Source organism: Oreochromis niloticus, linkage group LG18 (genome assembly GCF_001858045.2).
Source record: "Oreochromis niloticus isolate F11D_XX linkage group LG18, O_niloticus_UMD_NMBU, whole genome shotgun sequence".
Taxonomy (NCBI): Eukaryota; Metazoa; Chordata; class Actinopteri; order Cichliformes; family Cichlidae; genus Oreochromis; species Oreochromis niloticus.
The window spans coordinates 8,109,224-8,131,294 of NC_031982.2; the positions used below are offsets into that span (position 1 = coordinate 8,109,224).

At 41.3% G+C, this 22,071-nt stretch overlaps 2 protein-coding genes across 3 annotated transcripts in view; one reads left to right on the top strand and one right to left on the bottom strand.

Moving 5' to 3' along the window:
* Nucleotides 1-2,521: 2,521 nt before the first annotated feature.
* Nucleotides 2,522-14,118, bottom strand: dis3l2 (DIS3 like 3'-5' exoribonuclease 2). 2 transcript variants are annotated; one of them, XM_005458123.4, is made up of 22 exons: nucleotides 13,974-14,118; nucleotides 13,203-13,430; nucleotides 12,692-13,055; nucleotides 12,473-12,603; nucleotides 12,201-12,254; nucleotides 11,995-12,096; nucleotides 11,417-11,579; nucleotides 10,615-10,679; nucleotides 10,012-10,241; nucleotides 9,755-9,928; nucleotides 9,530-9,609; nucleotides 8,400-8,512; nucleotides 8,177-8,284; nucleotides 7,846-8,079; nucleotides 7,581-7,660; nucleotides 7,199-7,382; nucleotides 7,015-7,101; nucleotides 6,759-6,906; nucleotides 6,289-6,419; nucleotides 4,906-5,010; nucleotides 4,521-4,625; nucleotides 2,522-4,333 (listed from the first exon to the last, which is right to left on the bottom strand). In XM_005458123.4, exons 2-22 carry the CDS (start codon nucleotides 13,422-13,424, stop codon nucleotides 4,232-4,234), a joined length of 2,982 nt encoding a protein of 993 aa, XP_005458180.1. In that variant the 5' UTR covers nucleotides 13,425-13,430; nucleotides 13,974-14,118; the 3' UTR covers nucleotides 2,522-4,231. The 2 variants fall into 2 exon arrangements, with proteins under 2 accessions (XP_005458180.1, XP_003453395.1); XM_003453347.5 differs by having other exon boundaries at nucleotides 12,692-13,430.
* Nucleotides 14,119-16,510: 2,392 nt separating this feature from the next.
* The window catches only part of gpr158b (G protein-coupled receptor 158b), a 78,646-nt gene continuing 73,085 nt past the window's right edge, over nucleotides 16,511-22,071 (top strand). The window contains exon 1 of the mRNA XM_025900042.1: nucleotides 16,511-20,735. Coding sequence (XP_025755827.1) covers nucleotides 19,879-20,735 — 857 coding nt within the window. The 5' untranslated portion in view covers nucleotides 16,511-19,878. The remainder of the gene's footprint in view (nucleotides 20,736-22,071) is intronic.

Here is a 22,071-nt window from a genome sequence, read left to right on the forward strand (position 1 = left end):
TTGTAATGGATGGATGTATATTCAGACTTTGGACCCTGCCTGTGTAAATTCTAATAGACACAGCGGAGCATCTCCCTGCTGCTGCAATAAAGATGTAAATATGAGATTAGACTGAAGAGGGATCAGATTTCTGCCACAACAGTCTTATTATCAACATTCTTGTTATCAATTAAACCCTATTGTATGCAACAGGGTGTGGGGAGTCCACCATTGTAGCCCTGCTGGGTCTTCAAGAAGCTAATGTTTCCTGGCAGTCAGAAGTTGTTCCTTAAATCATCAGGAAATCCTGAGTCGCTGTTAAAATTTCATGGGTTTAAAGTCATGACAGTATACTTGGCTGATTGCTCACAGGCGTCAGCCCATTCAGCTATTCAGATAAGGAATTCCCTGCAAACCAGTCACAGCTAAGAATGGAAAGCCTCGTAAAAGCTTCATCACGACAGTGCTGCATGGCTCTGGGTAACCTCCCACAGATGGGCAGTGCAGCAATGCTTATGTAATTTAATGGGGTGGGGTTTAATTGTCTTCAAACCTGGCTGCTTATGACGTCAGAAAGAAAGGTGAACTTCTGGTCTCTAGTCATCAGCCTGGTCTTTGACTATTTTCCTAATGACACGATGGAACTGACGCATTGAGACGATCATATCAGGAAGCTTTCATTTTAAATGAAAATCTGTTCCTCATACATATAAAATAAAGGTGGGGTTTTTAGCAATAAACATGCCTTGAGTCTAGGTTTTTATTGCTGCTGTGGTTCGGTATTTGCCCTGGTTTGTTGTGACTTTGTTTGCAGACTATTTGCATTTACTGCAATGACATTATGGTCCTGAGGCTACGGGGCAAAAGGTAGAAGTGCTGTCGGTTGGGGGAAAAAGCTCAAAGATGGCAGCGTGCATGTGTGAAAAAGAGCCCAGCAACAATATCAAGAGAAATACATTTTTCAGACCTATTTAAGCCTGATATTTGTTTTTCTTTCTGTCCTCATAGTGACGAGTTAGGAAGGTGTTTAACCTTTATATACTGTTCATACTTCAGGCTTTCACAGTATTGGCCAAGAACTCCTTCACAGACACTCCCTCAGTGTTGACACGTAAATCTAACCTACAGATTTCTTAGAATGTATAAATAGTCTGACATAAATGAATGGATGATTCATTTAAGTTTCAGAGAGAATACAGAGTGGATTTTCTAGGATTTATAACACTCGTTTTTCTGTGAATAACATCCATTTTCACACAATTTCATGCCCCATTTAAACATAAAAACATACAAGAAATGATCTAAAATAAATTCTATTAAAAGGAAAAAGTGTTGGGATTTATTAGACACCAATGTATAACCCTCTCATTAACCACTGTCTTCATTGTTAAACGACAGAAAGACCACATTTATTATCATCATTACCAGCTAGTCCACAAACTACTAACAATTTCCAAGCAGTAGTGAGGAAACCTTGTGTGCCAAAACGACTCAAATTTGATCCAAACAAGACACAAAGGTTAACGTGGAACGATCATAAAGATTTCAGACTATATTTACATAGAAGCAGATTCCACTAAAGCGGCTTTGCATGATCTATAGTTCAAAATAATCCTTGACTTTTTATTGGGCCCTCTCAGGTCATTCTCTATGTCGTGTTTGTTCTCTGCCCCCTTCCTTCAAGCCAAGTTTCTTCTGAGTAAAATAATAAATCATATAGATGTCATCCTGCCCTACCTGCCTAGATCCTGCACTGTCCCGCTGTCACCCTTTGTCACATTTAGTGCTTTTATATTTTTAATCTTTTTTATATTTATCTCTATTTCTAGACTTGCTTTGTTTTCTGTTGTATGTATGCTGCTATGACAACTGTTTATAGGATTAATAAATTACTCTGATACAGGGGACTATTTATTATTATTACTCTAATTATCACCACTAATACAGGATTTTTCTCTCGGACACTCACTCCGATAGTCAGACTTTCAGCTCTCATTTTCTTCCCAGTGTTTCAGGGAAATAGGCAAATTTGAACAAACTTCACACTTACCACCAGCGTGTTGTCTATTTTAACCTCATGTGACACATTTAAACTTTAAAACAAAAAACAAACAAACTAAAAAAAACACAACCCCCTCCGTTTCATAAAGGTCATATTCAACCCGAGGAAAGGGTGTGGGATATACACTATCAGCAGTTTATGAAGGCAGGGTAATCAATTGTTGCTTGGTGGTGAGCTACAGTGGACAAAACCTTATCTTTTGAGCTGTTGGAGTGCGTTTATCACAAATTAAGACACTCCTTGGCAATAAAAAAAAAATAAAAAAAAAATATCTGTGTTTGTTTGCTATATAAACTAAACAGAAGCAGGCAGTGCCTGTGTGCTAATGGTGATATATTAATGGACCCCAAAATAGCAGCTGATTAATGTCGGATTAGAAGTTCCTTTCCTTAGTTACAATCATCACCACCATTAATTTAAAAAAAAAAAAAAAAAAAAAAGCAGGCATGATAAAAGTAATTTACAGACAACAAAACACAGTTTGGATTTCATGTCTGTATTTTCCTAAACACAATCAAATATATTGCACTGGAGGAAGTACAGAGCATATCATCAATGCACAGTGAATACTGACCAGACGTTACATGTGACATATGACCAGAGACCCAAATAAACTGGATTTTAATGTTTGCCTCATTTAAATGTGACAAGAAACTTTGTCAGACATCTTACTTCTTCAACACAGTGGCTTGTACTGGCTTTGTACCCATGGATTTAAAATTAAAGTACTGTCTGTACATGTAAAACTAAATACTTCTATATAAAAAGACAGCTGTTAGATCTGTCAAAAAAAAGAAAAAAAAAGGCAAACAAAATGGATTTGACATAGACGAGAAAGTGTGCAGATACAGCAGCTAATCACACAATTCAATCAAAATCAGGTGTGAGAACTAAATTGAGGCACAGGGACTGAGTCAAAGAAAATGTGGGGCCCAACTCCATTTAAAAATGTGCAGCTGCTCCAGAGTTCAGTCCCTATTTGATCAAATTAAATTGAGCGGATAAAAGGAAGGCTGACATTCACATTTAAATATCAATGAGGTACATTAATGCTGACCAAATCAAATGTCAGCATAAAAACACAACTACACATGAGCAAACATATAATTCATTAAGACCTCAAGGCAGTCAACATCTTTAGCAGCAATTCACACTTGGGTCATCCCTGTGTTTTGCAGTAAAAACAAAGACTTGGTAAGCTTTGGCCTGACTAAAGAAAAGCTTAGTCTAAACATATCGCTCCAGTCCAAAAAAACAAACAAAACAAAACAACAAACCCCCCCCCCCCCAAAACAAGAACTTTCTTTGGATTGGAGCAATACGTTTGCTCCTATTTCACAAAGTAGAGCAAAGAAACGTCCTGTGAGCTGTACTGAATGACTGAGACCATTACACAACATCAGAAGAATCCAAAGAAAACTTCTCAGTCAGCCTGACAACTTTTCTTTTTTTTTTGTTACATGTAAATATTAGTTAGTATATTAGTGTACTTGTTCTGATAATCTGAATTAATCAAGGTGTCACACCTTGCTATCACAGCTACATTTGACCTGTGTAGCTTCACTGTGGCAACAAGTTAAAACAACCAGAGCCGGTCACAAGTCACTGGTGTGGTAAATCCAATGCCTAGCAAAATACAAACCATCGTCTCTTCTCAAACATCAGGAAGCCGCTCATCAACATTCAAATAAAAATGGTTAAAAATCCTATTTTTCATATTAGAATGTCTATAGCAGTTATAGTCACACCAAATCATCAACAGCAAAACAGAACTCACTGCTGCCTTGATTCTTTCACCGTCAGACCTGAGTCAGAGCTCAATTTGGAATCTTAAATTGGAAAAAATAATATTGAATTAATTCAGATTTAAAGCCACGTAGTATGTCTACCATAGATTTTGAACTTCTTCCATTGATTCCACAAAGGAACGGAGCCACAGGACAGCTGTAAGCAAAGTCCCGTATGACAACAGATTAAAAATATTACATCCTATAACTTACCTTGAATGTGGGCTATTTGCATTAAATGAGTTAAAAGTATGAAAAAAAAAAAACCAACTGGAGAAGATTAAAATTAAAATCGGACTCAGATCTGACTGAATTATTGCTTCTACGTTACACTCTATAAAATGTTATTCCTAGCAACCAACAGAAGAAAATGTTCCTGACTTCCATTCAACTGTTTGTACGTTTATGATGCGCTGTCCTCGGGTCTCTTGAGCACTGCGCTGTATTTCAGAGGCGCATCATCCGACTTGAGCTGCACCTCCACTAAAGTGAAGACTGAAATGACCTGAACAGACAAGAAATTCTGATTTATTCATTCCACTCCTTCAAAGACATTTTGTAATCATGCAAATCAAAATTTGTTACACTACTCTACTAGTCTACAAAAACAAATAAATGTGGGGTGCTTAACAGTGCTTTGGCATTTATTCTCCTGAGTATACAAAGTCACAGGCTCATGTTTGCGCTCTCACCTGCTCTACAGGCGGATCCTCCGGGGCCTCTGCAGTCCAGAGCAGCGTCAGCTCTGATTTCTTCCCCACCTTACGATGGCGGAACGCGTCCAGGCCTGTGATAGACTAAAGGTGGAAACAAACAGTTTTCAGCTGTTTCTAATATAGTAATAAAGGGACAGTTCTGTTTTGCTCTGTCTCTCATACGACAGTCTCATTTCTTTCTCCCGAGTGAGATATGAGTGTTGAGCAAAAGCATGGTAAGAACTGCAAAGAACTGAAAGTCATATACAGTCAAAAGCATAATCTCTTAATTAGTAAAAAGTAAAAAAATTGGTATCTTTGATGAAAAAAAAACAAACAAACAAAAAAAAATCATATTGTAAAACACATTGTTGGAGCTGACCTTGCAATAGATGCGTTTCTGAACTCCGTATCGGAGCACCAGCACATCGAAGGACTGATCCAGCACCCCCATCACCATGGCTTCAGAGTCCAGCGGGCCAGACTCCTGCAAAAACGCGTGTGGTGGATGCAAATACAAACAATCTTTAGCTTAAGAAACTAGCTTAAGTCTCAACTCGTTTCACATTTTATGAATCTAGCTGAAGTCAGGTAATTAAAAAAACAAAAACATTTTGAAATAAACACTGGTTTGGGTTATGGTTTACTACTTTTTTATGTTAAGATGTTAAAAATCTACAACACTTCTCGCCTCCACCAGGACAGATATATAAAGATATGTAATGAACTCTGCTCCAAATCTGCTCCTGTGTTGTGACGTTTTTATCTTTGACCTTTTGGATTTGAGCAGTAATGATGAATGGGCTGGTTCCTAGCCTTCATACAACATGCCTCATTTATACAAGCACTTGTTTTCTATGTCTGAGTGCTTGCCAATATTCACACACCTTCACTTTCCAATAAACACACTGGGAACAACACAGAATTCAGCATCTTGTCCAAGGAACCAAACCACCAACCCAGCTCTACTTCCTGAGCCACAGAAAGCCCCTTTATCATTTCATTTCGTTTATCGAGGGAGTTGCGTTCTAAAAATAGGTGAAATAGAGATAGGTGAAATCTGCGAAGTAGCCAGCTTTATATTTTACAATTATTATAGATGCTTTACAGCCTTAAAACCCCTCACTACACACTTTATACACTTTTCTTAGACAGGCATGAACATTTTGACACGTTTCTCTCTTTTTTAAACACTCAAAGTTCAAACCTTAGTAGAAAAATACGTCCAGTATTATAGAATGAAACCAAAATCAAACCCTGTTTTCAGGTCCAGAACATGGGAATAAGCAGCCGGAGAGAATTCAACATTAATGAATCAATGGTAGGGAAGTGGAGGAAGCAAGTACAATGACTTGAAGAAAGTTTGACTTATCTGACTGTTTTGTTTCTCTTAATGCTCCTTATAATCCGAAAAAATACGGTAACTTCTACCTTCCTTTAGCATGTCCAGAAGGTCAACTTTTTGTCCGAGGGTTAGCATCTTCCTCTGCCTTTTGGGCGCTACCGCAGGTGTAAAACGTTTCATTGACATTGTTGTGTTTGTTTGGGAGAAAACTCGAAGATTTATGTAAATTTGACAAGCTGAACACATTCTGTACTGTACAGGAGACACGGCACGGAGGAGATTGAGTGACAATGGTCGACAGCCAATCAGGACGCAGAACACAATGTGCTGTTTAAAAAAGAAAAAAAAAGAAGAAAAAAAAAAAAAACACAAAACACACAAAACAAAAAAAACCAAACACACATGCAAAATTGCACACACCTTCACAAAGACGCCAAAGAAGAGCTCAGAGCTGAGCTCCTGGACTCTCTTGGACAAAGCCTTCTTGTCGTTACAGTGTGACGCTTGTTTCTCTACCTCCTCTGTTGACAGGCTTATTCGAGGCCCACATTCTGTATACAAATATTCAGCGGAGACATGAGTATCAGAATTAATGGACACAAATTTAAGTGACACTGATTTTCTCGCTCAGTGCAGTTACATGCTCGTGTGTGTAGAGATATACATGCTTTGTTACAGCACTTTGATCAATGAAAGGTGTGTTTAAATGTGCTTTATAAATACACTTTACTTATTTAGTAAAAAAACAAAAAGAACGAACAAACAATACATCGACTGAGAGCGATGTTGGAGGCTCTTTTGTGCCTTTCTCCTCACTGTCAGTCAGAAATGTCACACAATAGAAATTCTGTCATTTGTCTGAAAGAGCCTTTTGTGGAAAAGAGACCTACTTAGTGAAGAAGCCAGCAGCCGGTGCACGATGATGTCAGCATAGCGCCTGATGGGTGATGTGAAGTGTGTGTAGAGGGGAACGTTGAGGGCGTAGTGCTTAAAATTCTGCTCCTCCTTCACGACTCCTGTACAAAAGTACAACGCCATCTGGGAAAGACAAATGAACCAGATTAAAGATAAACACTACAAAACTAATACAAACAGGTTTTCTTTTTACTGCTCTAAATTATACTAGTACTAACTACGAGTACTAACCTGCATTGGTCTGGAGCACATGTGGGTGAGGACTTCTTTTCTGGCACTTGTGTACTCATCATCACCAAAAGCAGTATTGAGACTCTTCTGCATGTTGAACAAGAAGAAAGAAGGTTTTCAATTTACTCTAACCGAACTTCAAACCCTGAATGCAATTGGATACCAATGCATTATGGGTACTGACGTGTAATAATCCAGCAGAAGACAGGTCGATTTTGATTCCCAGCTGGTCACACAACTCTTGCAGCTCATCCATCATCTTGGCTTTGGGTGGAGGGTGGCGCCTGAGCAGGGCCAACTCGGGGAATTTGCGGTAGATGTGGTTTGCTGTGGCAATGTTAGCAAGCAGCATGAACTCCTCCACCAACCTAGAGAACAGGTTTTATTAATGAGAGATTAACAGTCAAAGGAGGGGAAAAGACTGTGATAGGACTGATTTTAAACAGCACAGAGACAAACAAAAAAAAAGAAAAAAAAAAAAGAAAACCCCAACAAAACCCATCTGTCATTAATTTACTGACAGATTATTCAGGCACTGATTAAAAAGAAAAGTCCTTTTTACTCACTTGTTACTGTCTCTGTATTGGTAAATATAACAACCTTGAGGCATCATTGTCTCTTTGTCAAGAGTGAAAGAAAGCTTCAGCTGAAACCATTAAACAAAAAATATACTTCAGTACAAGAAACTGCAGTAATTTAAGATTGAAGCCAGTTCCTTTGGCCCAGAATAAAACATTGTATATACAAACATATTTTCCAAACATTCACTAAGCGTAAGAGTAAAGACAACAGTATTTCCTCTCATAATCCAAAGAACACACCAGCACTAACCTGATCGAGTCTGAGCGCTCCTCCTAAGAAGCGTTGAGCTCTGAGGTTCTTGGCAATAGCATGCAGGTTGAGCACAGCTTGGTGGACCTCATCAATAGGGTGCATGGGGTCCACGGGTGGCAGCTCCTCAGCAGAGAACATCTTCTCAGGGGCCTCGATCATGCTCTGAGCATGGTCGTAACTCAGCTTCACACAGGAGCGGATGATTGAGCGGCCAAACCACTCATTCAAGATCTGACAAGTAAGGCGGAACCAAACAGATGGGTCAATGGGAAAAAAACATAACAAAAAAACAACACAACATCAGATGCATTTATATCAGTTTATATACCTTTCCCTCGGGTGTGAGCGTCCAAATAACGGAGAAAGTGAGTCGGTCGACGAGAGGGTTCAAGCTGCACAACTCCTCACACAGCAACCGAGGCAACATGGGGATCACCTGGAGAGTGACGAGACAGACACTGAGGGCTGAGAACTTAAGTCACAGTTTAAATGATGCCCCTGAAATTGAGAATTAATGACATGGAAAAAAAAAAGCCTCAGAGAGTACTCACCTTCTGAACCAGGTAGACACTAGTTGCTCTTTGGCTGGCAATGACATCCAAAGAGTTTCCTTCCTCCACAAAATAACTCACATCAGCAATGTGAACTCCCACCTCAAAATTGCCTGCCACAGACAGAAAAATTAGGACCACAGACTGTATTATAGAAGGTGCACGTAGTTGTACGGTTTCAATTCAATGTATTATTACAATGCTTGTTCACAAAAGAACACCTATGTCAAGTTGTATTATACTGTAAAAATAAAGACCCCACAATATCAAAGAGATTTCCAATGAGCAAGCACTTGACAGTTGGAATGAAAAACTCCCTTCTAACAGGAGAAGACCTCCTAAAGTACCAGGCTCAGGGTGCGGTAGTCATCTGCTGTAACTGGTTGGAGGTGAGAAGGAAGCTCACAGAAATACACAGTCCCATTGTATACCTGTGACAAACTTCAGTCATACGTTTGGCCCACCATAAAACCTTGCTTTATCCACCTTCTTTATTCAAATGCGGACCATATTTACAAAAATAATAGTTTTTATTAAAGTGTGTATTAACCAAAAAGACTTGAAATTAGTGATTTGGAAAATAAATTCAGCAGGGTAACAAAATATTATTTATTAAAAAATAAATAAATAATAATAATAATCTGTTCGGAAGCAAAGGAACCGCCACCTAGTGGCCATTAGCAAGAATGCAGGTTTAAGGCATTTCTGGATTGGCTTCCCTTTTCAGAGCCAGAAGCTACATCCATCTTTTATGTACAGGCTATAGTTAGAATAGGATACTTATGAAGATGCACCACACCCCAATTAAAAATTTTTCATGATAATCACTGACCATCGGTTATCAAAAACTGTTTCTTATTTAGCGCTTTTCTACTTAGATTTATACAACTTGCCTCATTCACACAAGCACTTTTTTCTATGGTTTTTCTATGCAAGTGCTTTCTATTTAACATTCATGCTTCAATGAATGTATCACAGAGCAACTCTGTTTTAGTATCTTGCCCAAAGATATTTGGCATGCAGACTAGAGCAGCCACCAACCTTCCAATTAGTAGATGACCTGCTCTACCTTCTGAGCTATATCCACCCCTGTCAGACATCATCACTGTCACTGAGCATTAGCAATTTACCATCTGGCAGCTGTTTACAGGACAGGGCATCATCCAGATCTCTGGCAGTCGCTGGGTCGATTGTGAAGATGCACTCATTCCTAAACATCAGAAACATTGAATTATGAAATAATCAGCAAAAGGCTGACGGAAAAACAGATGCAGATGCATAAAATACAAAAAGAAAGAAAAAAGAAAAAAAAAAGAAAGAAAAACGACAAACGTATTTGGGCTTCAGAGTCTTACCTCAGGTCTCTTCTCTTTCTCATCTCTTCAGGTGGGATGGTCCAGGGCAGATTCTTGGGAAGACAGTCCAACACCTCGTCTGAGAACTCAGAAAAATCAACCTCATATTCTATCAGGATGCCTTCTGTCTCTGGCTCAATTTCTCCAGCCTGTCCCAGTGACTTGGCTAGTCGACTGTAGGAAAAGATTTAGTGTGTCAGCAGAGTTCTCGAAACCAGAGTTAACAGTTCCCTGGATTATTCGACTATAACACTCACCCCTCTGCAAAATTGCTGTCCGCTGCCCAGTCCGTGATCCGACAGATGAACAAGATGTTGTTGTAGTCACCCGGACGGGAACTAAAATCTTCAGGGCAATCAGCAAGGGGAACATTAATCCGTGGCACCCGGTGGTCCACAGGGGAGAACAAGGCGAAAGGCTTGTCTGGCAAGTGCTTCAGGAAGCCAGTCGCAGCTCTTGAGTGTTTCTTTTCAACAATGTAAACCACCTAGTAGAAAGATTGCAAGGGAAGCGATCGCTTTGAAAACTGTCCTTTACTTGAGAAGTGACAAATCACTGCTAAAGAAAAACAAGAAGAACTTATGGCCCATTTAGAATATTGTTACTGCAGTAACTTAGCATAGGATTGAAGTAGCTTTAGAAAAGATTTACACGAGTTAGGCAAATGATACAATTCCCATGGAAACTTCTAGCTCATACAACGTAGTCCTGTAGAGCCCTGTAATTGCTTTATCTCAAGCAGGAGAAATAAAAACCTGCATTAAGATGATTTTTTTTTTCCTTTTAAATGTTTTGTTTGTGAAAAGGAAGAGAAATTGTTAGTAAAAAAATGCAACACAACAGATGTGATGGAAGCTCACTTTAGCTGTCTTTTGGAGTATCTCTCCATTGGATCGTGGTGTTGATGGTTCTCCCAGACGTTCTCCTAATTCCATCACATCAAGAGAAATATTAACAGGTATTAGTTGTACTTTACAGACTTTTGTTGTTATACACATACTCCATTTAGACCAATAAATAATGGTTTACTTTGGTTTCATGTCGAGGTCTCGTCTTTCTGCTTTTAGAATGCTACACTCCATTTAATCCTTTGAAGTTATAAATAATCTTACTAATGTCATGTAGGGTAAGGGTTAGTGTGTTGTAGAAGTTATGTGCAACCACTCCATGCATGAATGTAAATACAGACAAACGAGAAGGACTGCTGGAAATCTACTGATATGTTACCAATCATGTGAACACGAAAGCATGGCTCCATCCTTCCCTAAAACCTGCAGTTCAGGCTGCTGGTGGTGGTGGTGGTGGTGTAATGGCATGGGGAGCATTATTTCGGCACTCTTTTGGAGACTGTAGTACAACCCGAGCATGGTTTAATTGCCTCAGCCTACATGAGTATTGTTGCTGACCATGTCCATCTCTTTATAACCTCAGTGTACCCGTCTTCTATGTAACAAAGCTCAAATTGATTTTTCTTGAGAAAAAAAAAAGTATTGTTTCTTGGACCTTGTTGAATCTATGCCAGAAATAATTAATAAAGGTGTGAAGGCAAACGGGGAACTTATGACATGTACAGTTGAATTGCTTTGCAACAGAATAGGTGCAATGTGTGATACGGCAGCTATTAATTAAAATTATTTGCAGTGACCAGTGTATTTATACTACCTGATATATTCTGATATTTGTTGTTTTGTTCATCCCGGTCGCTGCACTGCTCTTCCACAATAACAGCAGAACTGGGAGTGCTCTTTGTCTTCTTTGTAGCTGTTTGCACAGTGGGCGTGTCTGACTCACTGGCACCCTCACAGTCAGTATCTGACCTCACAACCTTCCAAAAAACAAACAAAAAAACCCAAACAAACAGACAAAAAAACCCCAACCCATAAATAAAAACATGCAAAAAAAAAAAAATATTCAAACTTAGTACAAGTGTGTATAAAACAAAGTCTGTTATAGGATACCTTTAAAAATTAAGTTAATGTTTAGCATGTGGGAACTGCAAACGTATAACGTATAAAGACAGTACACATTCAGACCCCGCCCACACCAGTAGAACAACAATTCAATGCTTGACTTCATTTTGTTCAAAGGTGCTTCTCCCTTAATTATGTCTGCCACCAAAAAACTTTCGCTGAAAAGCATCACCAAAAGTTTTTATGTACCTCCTAAAATCTGAGTATTTCATAAGAAAAAAAAAACTTGAATTCTGCACATATGTGTCACCAGAAATATTATTAGTTTACCTTCCACTGCTCACGAGGTAGTACTTGCACAACTACTATGTCTCCATTCAGCGCTCGGTTGCGAGCAACAATTCCATCTAAAAATATATCCCGTGTATCATCCTGTGAACACAAAAAGAAATATTTTGAATTAAACAAGGTCGCTGAGGCAGCAAAACATGATGTGTCAAATTCATTCTGTTTGATGGGAGGCCACGCCAACTTACAGGAGACGGAACGAAAGCTTCATTGTATTTCTTGGGGTTTATTCTCAACTGACCCTAAAGACAAAGAAAGAAATAACCAAACCAGTTTTTTTCAGATAACCACTGCTTCAACAATATCATTTCTGCACTGAGCGTTTGATTTAGGAACCTGATCAAAATGCATTTATAAAATTGAGAATAAAATGATAAAACTTCTATGTCTGTATCACTTGACTATTACAGAGTAAGATCAGCAATACTGAAAGAAATGAACTTCCAACTCATGCTTATACCTGAATAAGTTCTCCTCTTTTAAGACCATGGGAAACCTCCTCAGAGGTCATGTAAGCATCAAACACTTGCTTCTTTGATCCTCTGCCTCCTTTGTTCTTACCCTTGTCAGCAGGAGAATTGGCACTTGAAGCTGAAAAACAAACAGTTCTGTAATTAAAGCCACTATTAATTTAAATGATCATAAAATACAATCCCTACAATGGTAAGCCACAACACACCTCTGGGCTGCTTTACGTTTTTATCACGACCATGAGGAGGTTTGGGACTTGACATCTGAGAATCAACTCCACACTTTGATGTTCCTTCTCTAATCTTCTCATCTTCTGGGTGCTTTGGCAGATTTTTTTTCTTTGACTTCTTAGGAGACTGAAGACGTCCACCAGGCTGATCGGTCTCTTTTGAGTCGACATCTCTATTTGAATCCTTGTTTTTTCGCTGTTGCTTCTGGTGTTTCTTTGCATCATTTGGTTTTAAAGAACCCAGCTCCTCCCCAGACTCGACGTCTCCGTCGTGGCTGGTGGCGGTATCCCTTCTCTGCCCCCTCCGCTGCCCATCAAACACACCTTGCCTCCTCTCGCAGTCCTGCTGAACATTGCGAGTGTTTAGTTTCTCCATGTACAAAGACAATGAACTCTCTCCTCCTTTACTTTTCACAGAGGAGGGGGAGAAGTCACTTGAGTCAGAGAAATCATTAAACACTTGGTCCCTTTGTCGTGCTGGTATGCTGACCCTGTCACTCTGGGCTTTGAGCTGTGGGCTTGGCCCGTTGTCTTCCCTCTGAGAGGACGAATCCTTTGCATATTGTTCTAGATACATACTGAACTTGCTGCTGCGGTGCTGACTAAGAAGCCTGGCATAGGCATCTTTCTGAGGAGGCCTGCTTGACTGATTCTGGCTGTGCTTTGGCTCTCGATTCACGTTAGCCTTCTTAGCCTTCCGAGGGGAATCCATCAGTCCCTGTAAATAGAGAAAAGTACACACTGAAGCCAACACACTTCAATTTCTCACAACGCAGCTTTTATTAGAGAACAACCATCGGTATAATTCAAAGTATGACTAAAGAGGAGGTTGTTATACAACGACAGACTCCCCAACTCGGTAGTTGATTTGGAGTCCATATATAATGAAGTAACTTTATACAGTTACTTTATCGTTAATATTAATACGCTATAAACAGTGTTACAAACAGAGACACGGCTGGAAGTTAACTAAATAATGTTAGTTAACCATAATTAGCTAGAAACATCCGTATTCTGCCACTGTCTTCGGTATTTACGTGTTAATAATCTCTGCCCTAAGCAAATCTAAACAAGCCCATAACAGTTGACTCACGCTAGCTAACAGTTGTTAACGCCGCCTGGTTAGCATCAGCTAGCTAGCGACTTCCAAGGGCAGGTGTCGGTTTAAGCGCTTTTTAGTGGAACCGACCGCGACAGTTATCACGACAAACGAGTGGGACATGGACATAAAGACTGTCAAACTGGAAATCTTAAACATTACCTCTTTCACCACGACGAAATCGATGTAATGTCTCCCAAAGCAAAAGGCTAATTGATACGTTCACGTCCGCGCTCGTTATCAATGGTTATTCTCACGCTACCTTTGAGGGCTGTGGGAAATTTTGCTATTTGGGTCAGAACTACAGACTGACATTGTTAGCGAGTCTACGGGGGAATTTACAACAGCAAAATAAATAAATAAATAAATGGTGGTGGCAATATAACCTTCAGGGAAAGGCATTTTTAAAGCGTTGTTTTGGGGGAGAGTAGGTCAACTGTTACATTATTAGTTTATTAGTTCATTTTAAAGCAGTGATCAATGATTGTGTGTAGGCACCGCAGTTTATGTCCACTGAAATTAATGCTAATTCACACAGGCTAATGTATTAATATAACTGACCAAGTTCAGTAAGATGGCTGCCAAATAGTGAGACTAATTTATAGGAGTCTGCTACAAATGGAAGGATACTGAGGAAAAGGTATGTACAAAATGTCCCATTTATGTGCTAAGTAATAAGCTCAGCATATGTAGAAGTAATCCCCATGAGTCAGTCCAAGAATAAAAACTGTAACAGTAGGCCCAGTTTTATTTTTTTTTATTTGTGTTTTTGGATTGGTGTGATAAGTCAGGCCTGGAGCTGAATGTGAACAAGACCGGGCAGATGGTCTGGACCTTTTCTAACACATAGAGGGAACTGGCTGAAGTGGTCATTTAGATTCATGGGGGAACCTGCTGGTAGATGAGTACGAGTATTAGGGCTCAGCCTTTGGTAAATAACTGAAATTCAACAGCAACGGAGTCAGCATTGGCTGAATCTCCTGGGAAAGCTCAATTATTTTTTAACAAATCACCCTCGCTATATTCTGCTCTTCCTTCATAGAGAGCATTAGAAGGTTCTCCTTTATGTGTTGGTTGCACTCCCATCAGTCTTTATTACATGCATCAGTTGTAGAACACTGTCAAGGCCTGCTCTAAAACCACTGGACTCTCCAGTCAGTGTGAGCATCAGATTATATGGCAGACCCCTCACGTACCCTGTGGCCTGTATTTAAGTGGCTCCCTTATGGATGCTGTCTTCACTACTCATGCTGTAGGACTCAGAAGAGAAGGGCAACCTTTGTTCCTGGGGCTGTCCAGCTCCTTAAGTCTTACTTATTGCTGACCTGCTCCTCATCCTCTTTCTTTACACACACACTAACACATATATGATTACATATCTGGTATTTTACATGAAAATACATGTACGTTTTCTTCTTAATTCTTTTTTTTCTCAATGATTGGAAATACATTTGAACTTCAGCCGGTTGTCTTGACCATGTCTGCATGTCTGTCATGCACTGAGCTGCTCTTGTGTGACTGGCTGATTAGAAAAATTGCAATCATTTGAACAGACTAAAATTCTGGGAGAAGAAATCTGAGCGGGAGAGTTCAGCTCTCTCAATAGAAAAAGTGGATGAAGCTGCACCTCCAGATGGCAGCAAAGACAAAATTTTACTGCTCAACGAAACAGGATCTGTGTGACAGTTGTGTAAACAAGTTAGATTGTGTAATGAAGATGACAAGGAAAAAAAAAAGTAAACCAAATTGTCAGGCACGTTTATGTGCATGTGAGTGTGTGTAATTTTACTGGATCACAGATTCAAGTTAGCTAAACTAAAGGCTGGAGAGTCTCTTCTTTCTCCCGACAAACTGATTTTCACACTTGTCTGTTCACGCTCGCTTCGCTTCCATAGTACAAGACAACTTATGAATGCTTTTTCCGAGTGCATGCACATACAATGTCCCTCAGCACAATTCCTCTGGGAGAGCATGTGGCTGCGTCTTTTTGAGAAAACACAAGCTGGTGTGTGTGTGTGTGTGTGTGTGTGTGTGCAGTTGGATGAGGCTTTCAGACGTCTGTGGGTAACAAGTAAATGAGGCTGTCATTTCTCAGCTTGATTTTTGCAGCACCTATACACGCTTCATCCTCAGTCCTGGATGCAGTTGAATCACTTTGGAGCGATGCTTGAGATCAGAGTATCTCTGACATATTTAAATGACGTTAGCAGAGCAGTGGTTACATCAAAAAGGATATTTGTGCACAGCTTGGTTGCTTTTAACCTCACCCGTAGCAGGCTTTATTGACAACATCACAATGCACACATTTTCTCACACATGCTTCTGGAAACATCTGGCCTGAAATCTGTGCACTATTGTGTTGATGGTGTGATATGAATTAATTAGGTTTCACCTTCTGCTGCACTGATAGACACAGTCAGGGGGTTTCAACAGTACTTTAGTGCTGGATTTAATCTGCACAACACATAAAACAATAATACATAATAGTAGTGATAACAACACAACACTGCACTGATGTGAGCAAAGGACCTCAGATACATACACACATGCTCAAGAAGACAGGCAAAGTAATGAGCCTTGAGGAATGAAAGACATGCTGCATTTACCAACATCAACAGTGATGAACTGTTGGCAGACTCTTTCTTTTAACCTGCATTACTTGTGTTTGTGATAAAAAAAAAAAAAGGGAAAACAAACACAGACATTGAGGATATTTTTTATGTATTTATTTTACATTTTGTAAGACACAGTTTCACTATAAGATCGGGCCATTCATCTGGAACATTGCACTGATATTTGCAGATGAAAATGGCTTCTTTCTTTTTCCCCCCATCAGCATCACTTGAGAAATGGTCCCTCCTTTGGCAGCTTGTACCATGGGAAATTAATACAGTAGCACTTTTGGGCAGCCTTTTTCATCTTTATCAGGGAACCGCAGTTGATTTGGCAGCCAGAGCAGTGGCATTTAACTGTGACTGATTCTACTGAGATGGAAGGGGATTCTGTACATGTATTATTTTAAAAGTGGACCTCTATTTGCCTAATTTCAGTTTTAATGGCCAATTTTTTTTACACAGAGCCACTTGATTTTGGCAGAATTTTTTTCCGATGGGCAGCAGAGCTCGACCCGCTTCACATAAAACCAAACACTGAAAGCAGTGACAGGTTTTTTTTTCTTCTCTACACAAGTTCATCCTCATCACCCTGTGCTCTCACTATACCTCCACACGGGCTGAGGTCTAAAACCGTTTCCAATTTATAGAGCTTGTGACGTTCTCGACAGCTTCTACAGGTACATCAGCACAGATGGAGAGATGTGACTGAAGGTGGAGCCTTTAATAGCAGGTGATGCTGGTGTGACAGCTAACTGCATCAGTGAAAGTACATCATTCATGCATAAAGATTAGAATTATAAGTAAACATGCCTTAGGCAGATCAGAACAGATGACTTGATATCATTTCAGAACAAATCTCAGAAAACTCGCTCCTTGTCGATAAACTCCGCTGTGATTCATGGGATAAATCCACACACTGTGTGAGTAACGCCTATCATGTCTTTTCTTTCAGTGCCCTCTCCAGCTTGGGTTTCATCACAGGCTTACATTTAAACTCTCCTTTAAAAGGTCACAGCTTCTGCCAAACCCCGGCCAGCACCTTGCAAACTCAGTAGTTTGAGTTCAAATGCAGCTGGCTGCATGGGTGTGGCAGAAAGAAACAGACTCCTGAGTGCAGGAAGAAAAACAAGCAGCAGAGGAAGCACCCCCTAATTTTTATTTATTTATTTTTTTTTGCTCCTGAGCCTTTTATCCTCCTTTGCTCTCTTCTGAGAAAATCTAAAGGAACCTCTGGGAGAACAGAGGAAGCGTGGGTGAGAGCGCACGGCTGGTACAGCAGCCGCTACCGTGTTGCGGTTGTATGGACCCCAAGTTGTAAAGCATGCAGATGAAGCAGCAAATGCCTATCAAATATTTATCAGAGCAGGGGAGCCAGTGCAGCTTGTAAGAGAAGATGAAATAGTGGGGGCAGGAGCAGTCACTCTGCACGGTCTCTTTCGCTCAGATGCTCTCTCTCTCTGTGTCTCTCGACTTCCCCGTTCATTCGCCATGCCTGCCACAAACACACCTTTTCTTTTTGATTTACACGCACTCTCTTGTGAGCATCACCGGTTCTACGTCTGCCCGTGAACGTCTGTTTTTCATGTTTTCATCTGGCTGATTGGCTGAGCGGTGAGGTGGTGAGTTTGTACAGTAGTTGTAGCTGTAAATTGTGTAAAACCAGACAGGCCGCAGTCCACATCGCTCGCTGCAGCGGACAGCATGGGGGAGATCTCTGCCTCGTCACCTTCCACTGCCATGGTAACGGCCTGCGAGTCACCCCGGGCGAGGTGCACTCTGCGCCACCCATTTACAGTCCGGGGATGACTCCCGATCAGCCCCATGGACACGTGCGCACGCACTCGTGAACATAAACGAGTCCCCAGATGGACTCATAAAGTGTCTAAACACAGGAAAGCAGCACAAAGAGGAATGCCCACTCTCTTATTTACTCACTGCTGTGTGGGACAAAATATGATGCAGCGATGTATCACACCGGCTTCCTCTTGCAATATGTTATCAGCACTGGTTCCAAATATAAACCCTTGAATTAAAACGTGCGGAAGTTAAATAAGTTGATGAAGGAGAACTCGTAAGGGAGGGACCAAACCATAGGGGTAAATGATTCCACTGTTACATTATTTATCCGTAATAACAAAAACAGTAACACAAAAACCGACACAACAATCCAGGGGATAAGCAGATCATCCCAGACTTTCCCCTCTGTTTTAACGGGTAGCCATGCTAAAGTCTCCTTCAGTTACAAATTGTCTTGCAATGTATCACATGGCAGAATCACTGTGTGGTGGTACCACTGTCATTGTGGGTAATGTACCGTGACAGAATCGTGAGTGAGGCCCGGTTTATGTGCGCTTGGACGCGCACAGATGCGCACTCGGTCCTATTATAGTTCTTTCAAGTCCCCCTGAAGGATTTGAAATTAGTGCATTAGGCTATACTGTAATGTCTCAGTGCCTCTAAGGCTCGAAAGGCATCTGGACATCTGCAGACACACCGTCTCGTTTGCCCTCTCTTGACGAAATTTACGTCACTCGGACCCACGAAAGCGTGGATCTGCGATTCCCAGCCGCACATATAGTATATTAGAACACACCTGGCTAATATACATGGTGCTGGGTTGATGATCAGAAATGTAACCCTTGAGAAAAAAGTGTGGCTGTATTGTGTGTAATGTTCTACTTTATACACAGTTTTGGACATTTTGTCGTATATATAAATAATCACAGTTTAAATTATATGTGAGCTTCCCCCCCTCTCTCACTCACACAGTCGTTTTTCTTTTCTTTTCTTTTCATTTACAAAGTAAATCTAGTTGCCAGGTTGCTCCTCCGTCTTCATTACTCAGGGCTCCTCTTCATCACCACAGCCTCCCTCGCTTTTCTTCCTACGGGCGCTACTTTCAGCACCGGACAGCTCTCGTCGTTCCCACGCTCCGCCCACCTCAGACAGACCGGCAATGAGAAACCAGCACACACGCCGGTGGGCGACTCTCGAGGTGGCCTATTAGGGTTTTATTGGGAGGGACGGAACTTCGAGTACAATTTGCTCTCTCCCTTGTCATTCTTCTCCTCTCACATGGATTTCTCCGAGCGGGAGTAAAAACAGAAGGAGAACCCGAGCACTCCCCTGGATTGCGGGCTGGTGAGGAGTCCGTGTGGTTTTCTCATGAGTTAGGAGGCTGGGTTCGCGTTTGTGCAGCTGTTTAGATCACACTGCGTGTTTTTTAACAGAAGAGAGGAAAAGTGTGCTCTCAAAGATGCAAAGATGACAAGAGGAAATCGTTTGCCGTTTTATGCTTGGTCGTAGGTATGAAATCCAGGACATTCTCGGGCGTGTGTTTGAAAGTGTTTCTGATCTCCTGAAGCGGCAGAAGATATAGAGTGGCTTTGGTGATGCTCGCCACTCTTTGCCAAGTCCACGCGGTGTCTGCTCTGTGCCTGTGACAACGAACCATGGCTCTCCTAGTCGTCCCGCTGCTCCTGCAAACAGGGCTCGTTTGGGGTTTAAACTACGGTTATGTGGAGTGGTCTGACAATGACCGCGACGATAAGAGCCCACCAGTCTTCAGCACCCAAAACATCAACAGGGAGCCACCCCACCATCCGACCTATTACCCAGTACCAGCCACCGAGCGCACGGTGGTGGCGCACAAAATCGAGGAGGACCTGCCCAGGGTGGTGACCGCTTTCTTGCACACCGGGGACTCATCGGCGCTTAGACAGGTCAACTGTTCGCGGAGGTACGAGCTGAGCAGCCTGCGAGGCGGCCTCCACGTCGCCTCCCACTATTCCCTCCACAGCATTCTGGACACTGTAGCGCACGCCACAAACTTCCTGAATATGATCCTGCAAGCCAACAGGTCCCGGGAGCAAACCCTGCGGAGGGACATCCACTGGTACCACGCGCTGGTTCAAAGCATCCTCGAAGGGGATCCTAAAATCCACAGGGCAGTGGTGACCTTGCACACGGATGCGCTGACGCCAGGGCCCCACGTTTTCCTCCAGGCGACGAGAACCGAGAATGAAGTGGTACTACAGGACCTGTCCGGCTCTGCGCACCGTCACCTCAAGGGCAGGAGTCCGGAGACTGACTGGTTTAATGAGTTCAGGGACGGCAGGAGACCACACATGCACAGAAGAATCACGGAGGCATCGGGCTCCAAGAGTGGCACTTATCTCCTGGACAAAAACCAAATTAAGTGGTCTGCGCCATACCTGGAGTGTGAACACGGAACGTTTGTGCCCTATTGGCTGCTCACCCTGTCTGCAGGCTTCTATGGACTCAAGAGCAACTCAGCGCCAGAGTTCAGGTGAGACTGAGAAGTGCCACTTTTTTGTCCTTAAAATGTAGAAAAAATTGTTTTAATGTTCTATTACAGCTCACACATGTTAAAGTATTAATTTCTTTATATCTTAGAAATAATTAAAGTTAATCAGATAATCAGTGTCAGCTATGGAAATGCTTTAACAGCATTTAATTGACAATAATCCTCTGTGAGACTTCATGTAAATATGGATCCACCTACTGCTGTAATAGAAGCAGACAGTTAAAAAGAACCTTGACAGATCTACCTAGACATTTCACTCACCTGTCAAGGCACAGGCCTGCATCCCTGCTGCAGCCAGCACTCTATTGAATTCTGCAGGCTTTACGCAGTGCTCGTAAGTGAGGATATCTATAGAAGTGTGCACGCGTGCGTGTTTGTGGGTAACATTTAGGTGCATCAAAACACCTAAAGCTCTCGTATTTCAAGGCTGCGGTCCAAGAGTGTCCTGAGAAAATCAATGAAACCATGAATAAACAATGAAATCTCTACTACAAGATGAAACCACTCAGAGGTCCAGGTGCACTTCACCCTTACATCAGTGTAAGTTGCAGTGCATAAGTCAATGTATCACTCACCCACTCAGAAAAAAATAAAAATAAAGTCGAAAGATGATAAATATTTTTTTAAGAGAGGAAAAAAAGAAAGTTTACACCAAGGGTAAACTTGGAGTAAACACACACACATCCAACTCTTACTCTTACTTACTTACTTAGCTTTTGTGCTTTTGCATTTTTATTCTTGGACTCTAGCTTTCCATGATTCACAGTTCAAAATAATCCTTATTTATCCTGTTCTGGGCTTTGGTGAAGCCCTTTAGTTCGTCTGCTTCCTTTCTTCTGAGTGGTTTTCCCTCATGAACAGAAGGTTTGAAACCCAGGTGGATGGTTGCTGTAACTTAGCAATATCTTTGTACCCGAGATGCCCATGTTAAGGACATCGTCTCGGACTGATGTCATGCAAGGTGAAGAGTAGGGAGAAAAACTCCCCGAAAATGTGTTCAGTCGACCTGAAGCCTGAGCTTTTGGTTCACAGGCATTAGTGTTATATCCACTGACATCATCACATGAAACCTCTGCCATCTTCAATATAAAGATCCACAAGTGTATATGCACAGACACAGAGCCACCTATACATGTAAAATATCCCTACACTGTCACTACATAATAAGCAAGACTAATTAAATTGGAATGACACTGTGATGCGCAGTGCTCGTGGTTTATAGGCAGCAGTGCTGTGTTTGTGATTCGGGCCTCACCCTGGCATGCATCCACCCCGGTGATGTGTCCCTGAGCAAAATGCTGCATCACTACCTGCTCCA

Coding starts and splice junctions, on each gene's coding strand:
- dis3l2 (XM_003453347.5), bottom strand. CDS start 13,424: ATGGATTCCCCTCGGAAGGCTAAGAAGGCTAACGTGAATCGAGAGCCA. Junction 7,661..7,845: donor GAGCGCTCAGACTCGATCAG/GTTAGTGCTGGT, acceptor TAATGGTTTCAG/CTGAAGCTTTCTTTCACTCT. Junction 4,334..4,520: donor AGGATCCGCCTGTAGAGCAG/GTGAGAGCGCAA, acceptor TTGTCTGTTCAG/GTCATTTCAGTCTTCACTTT.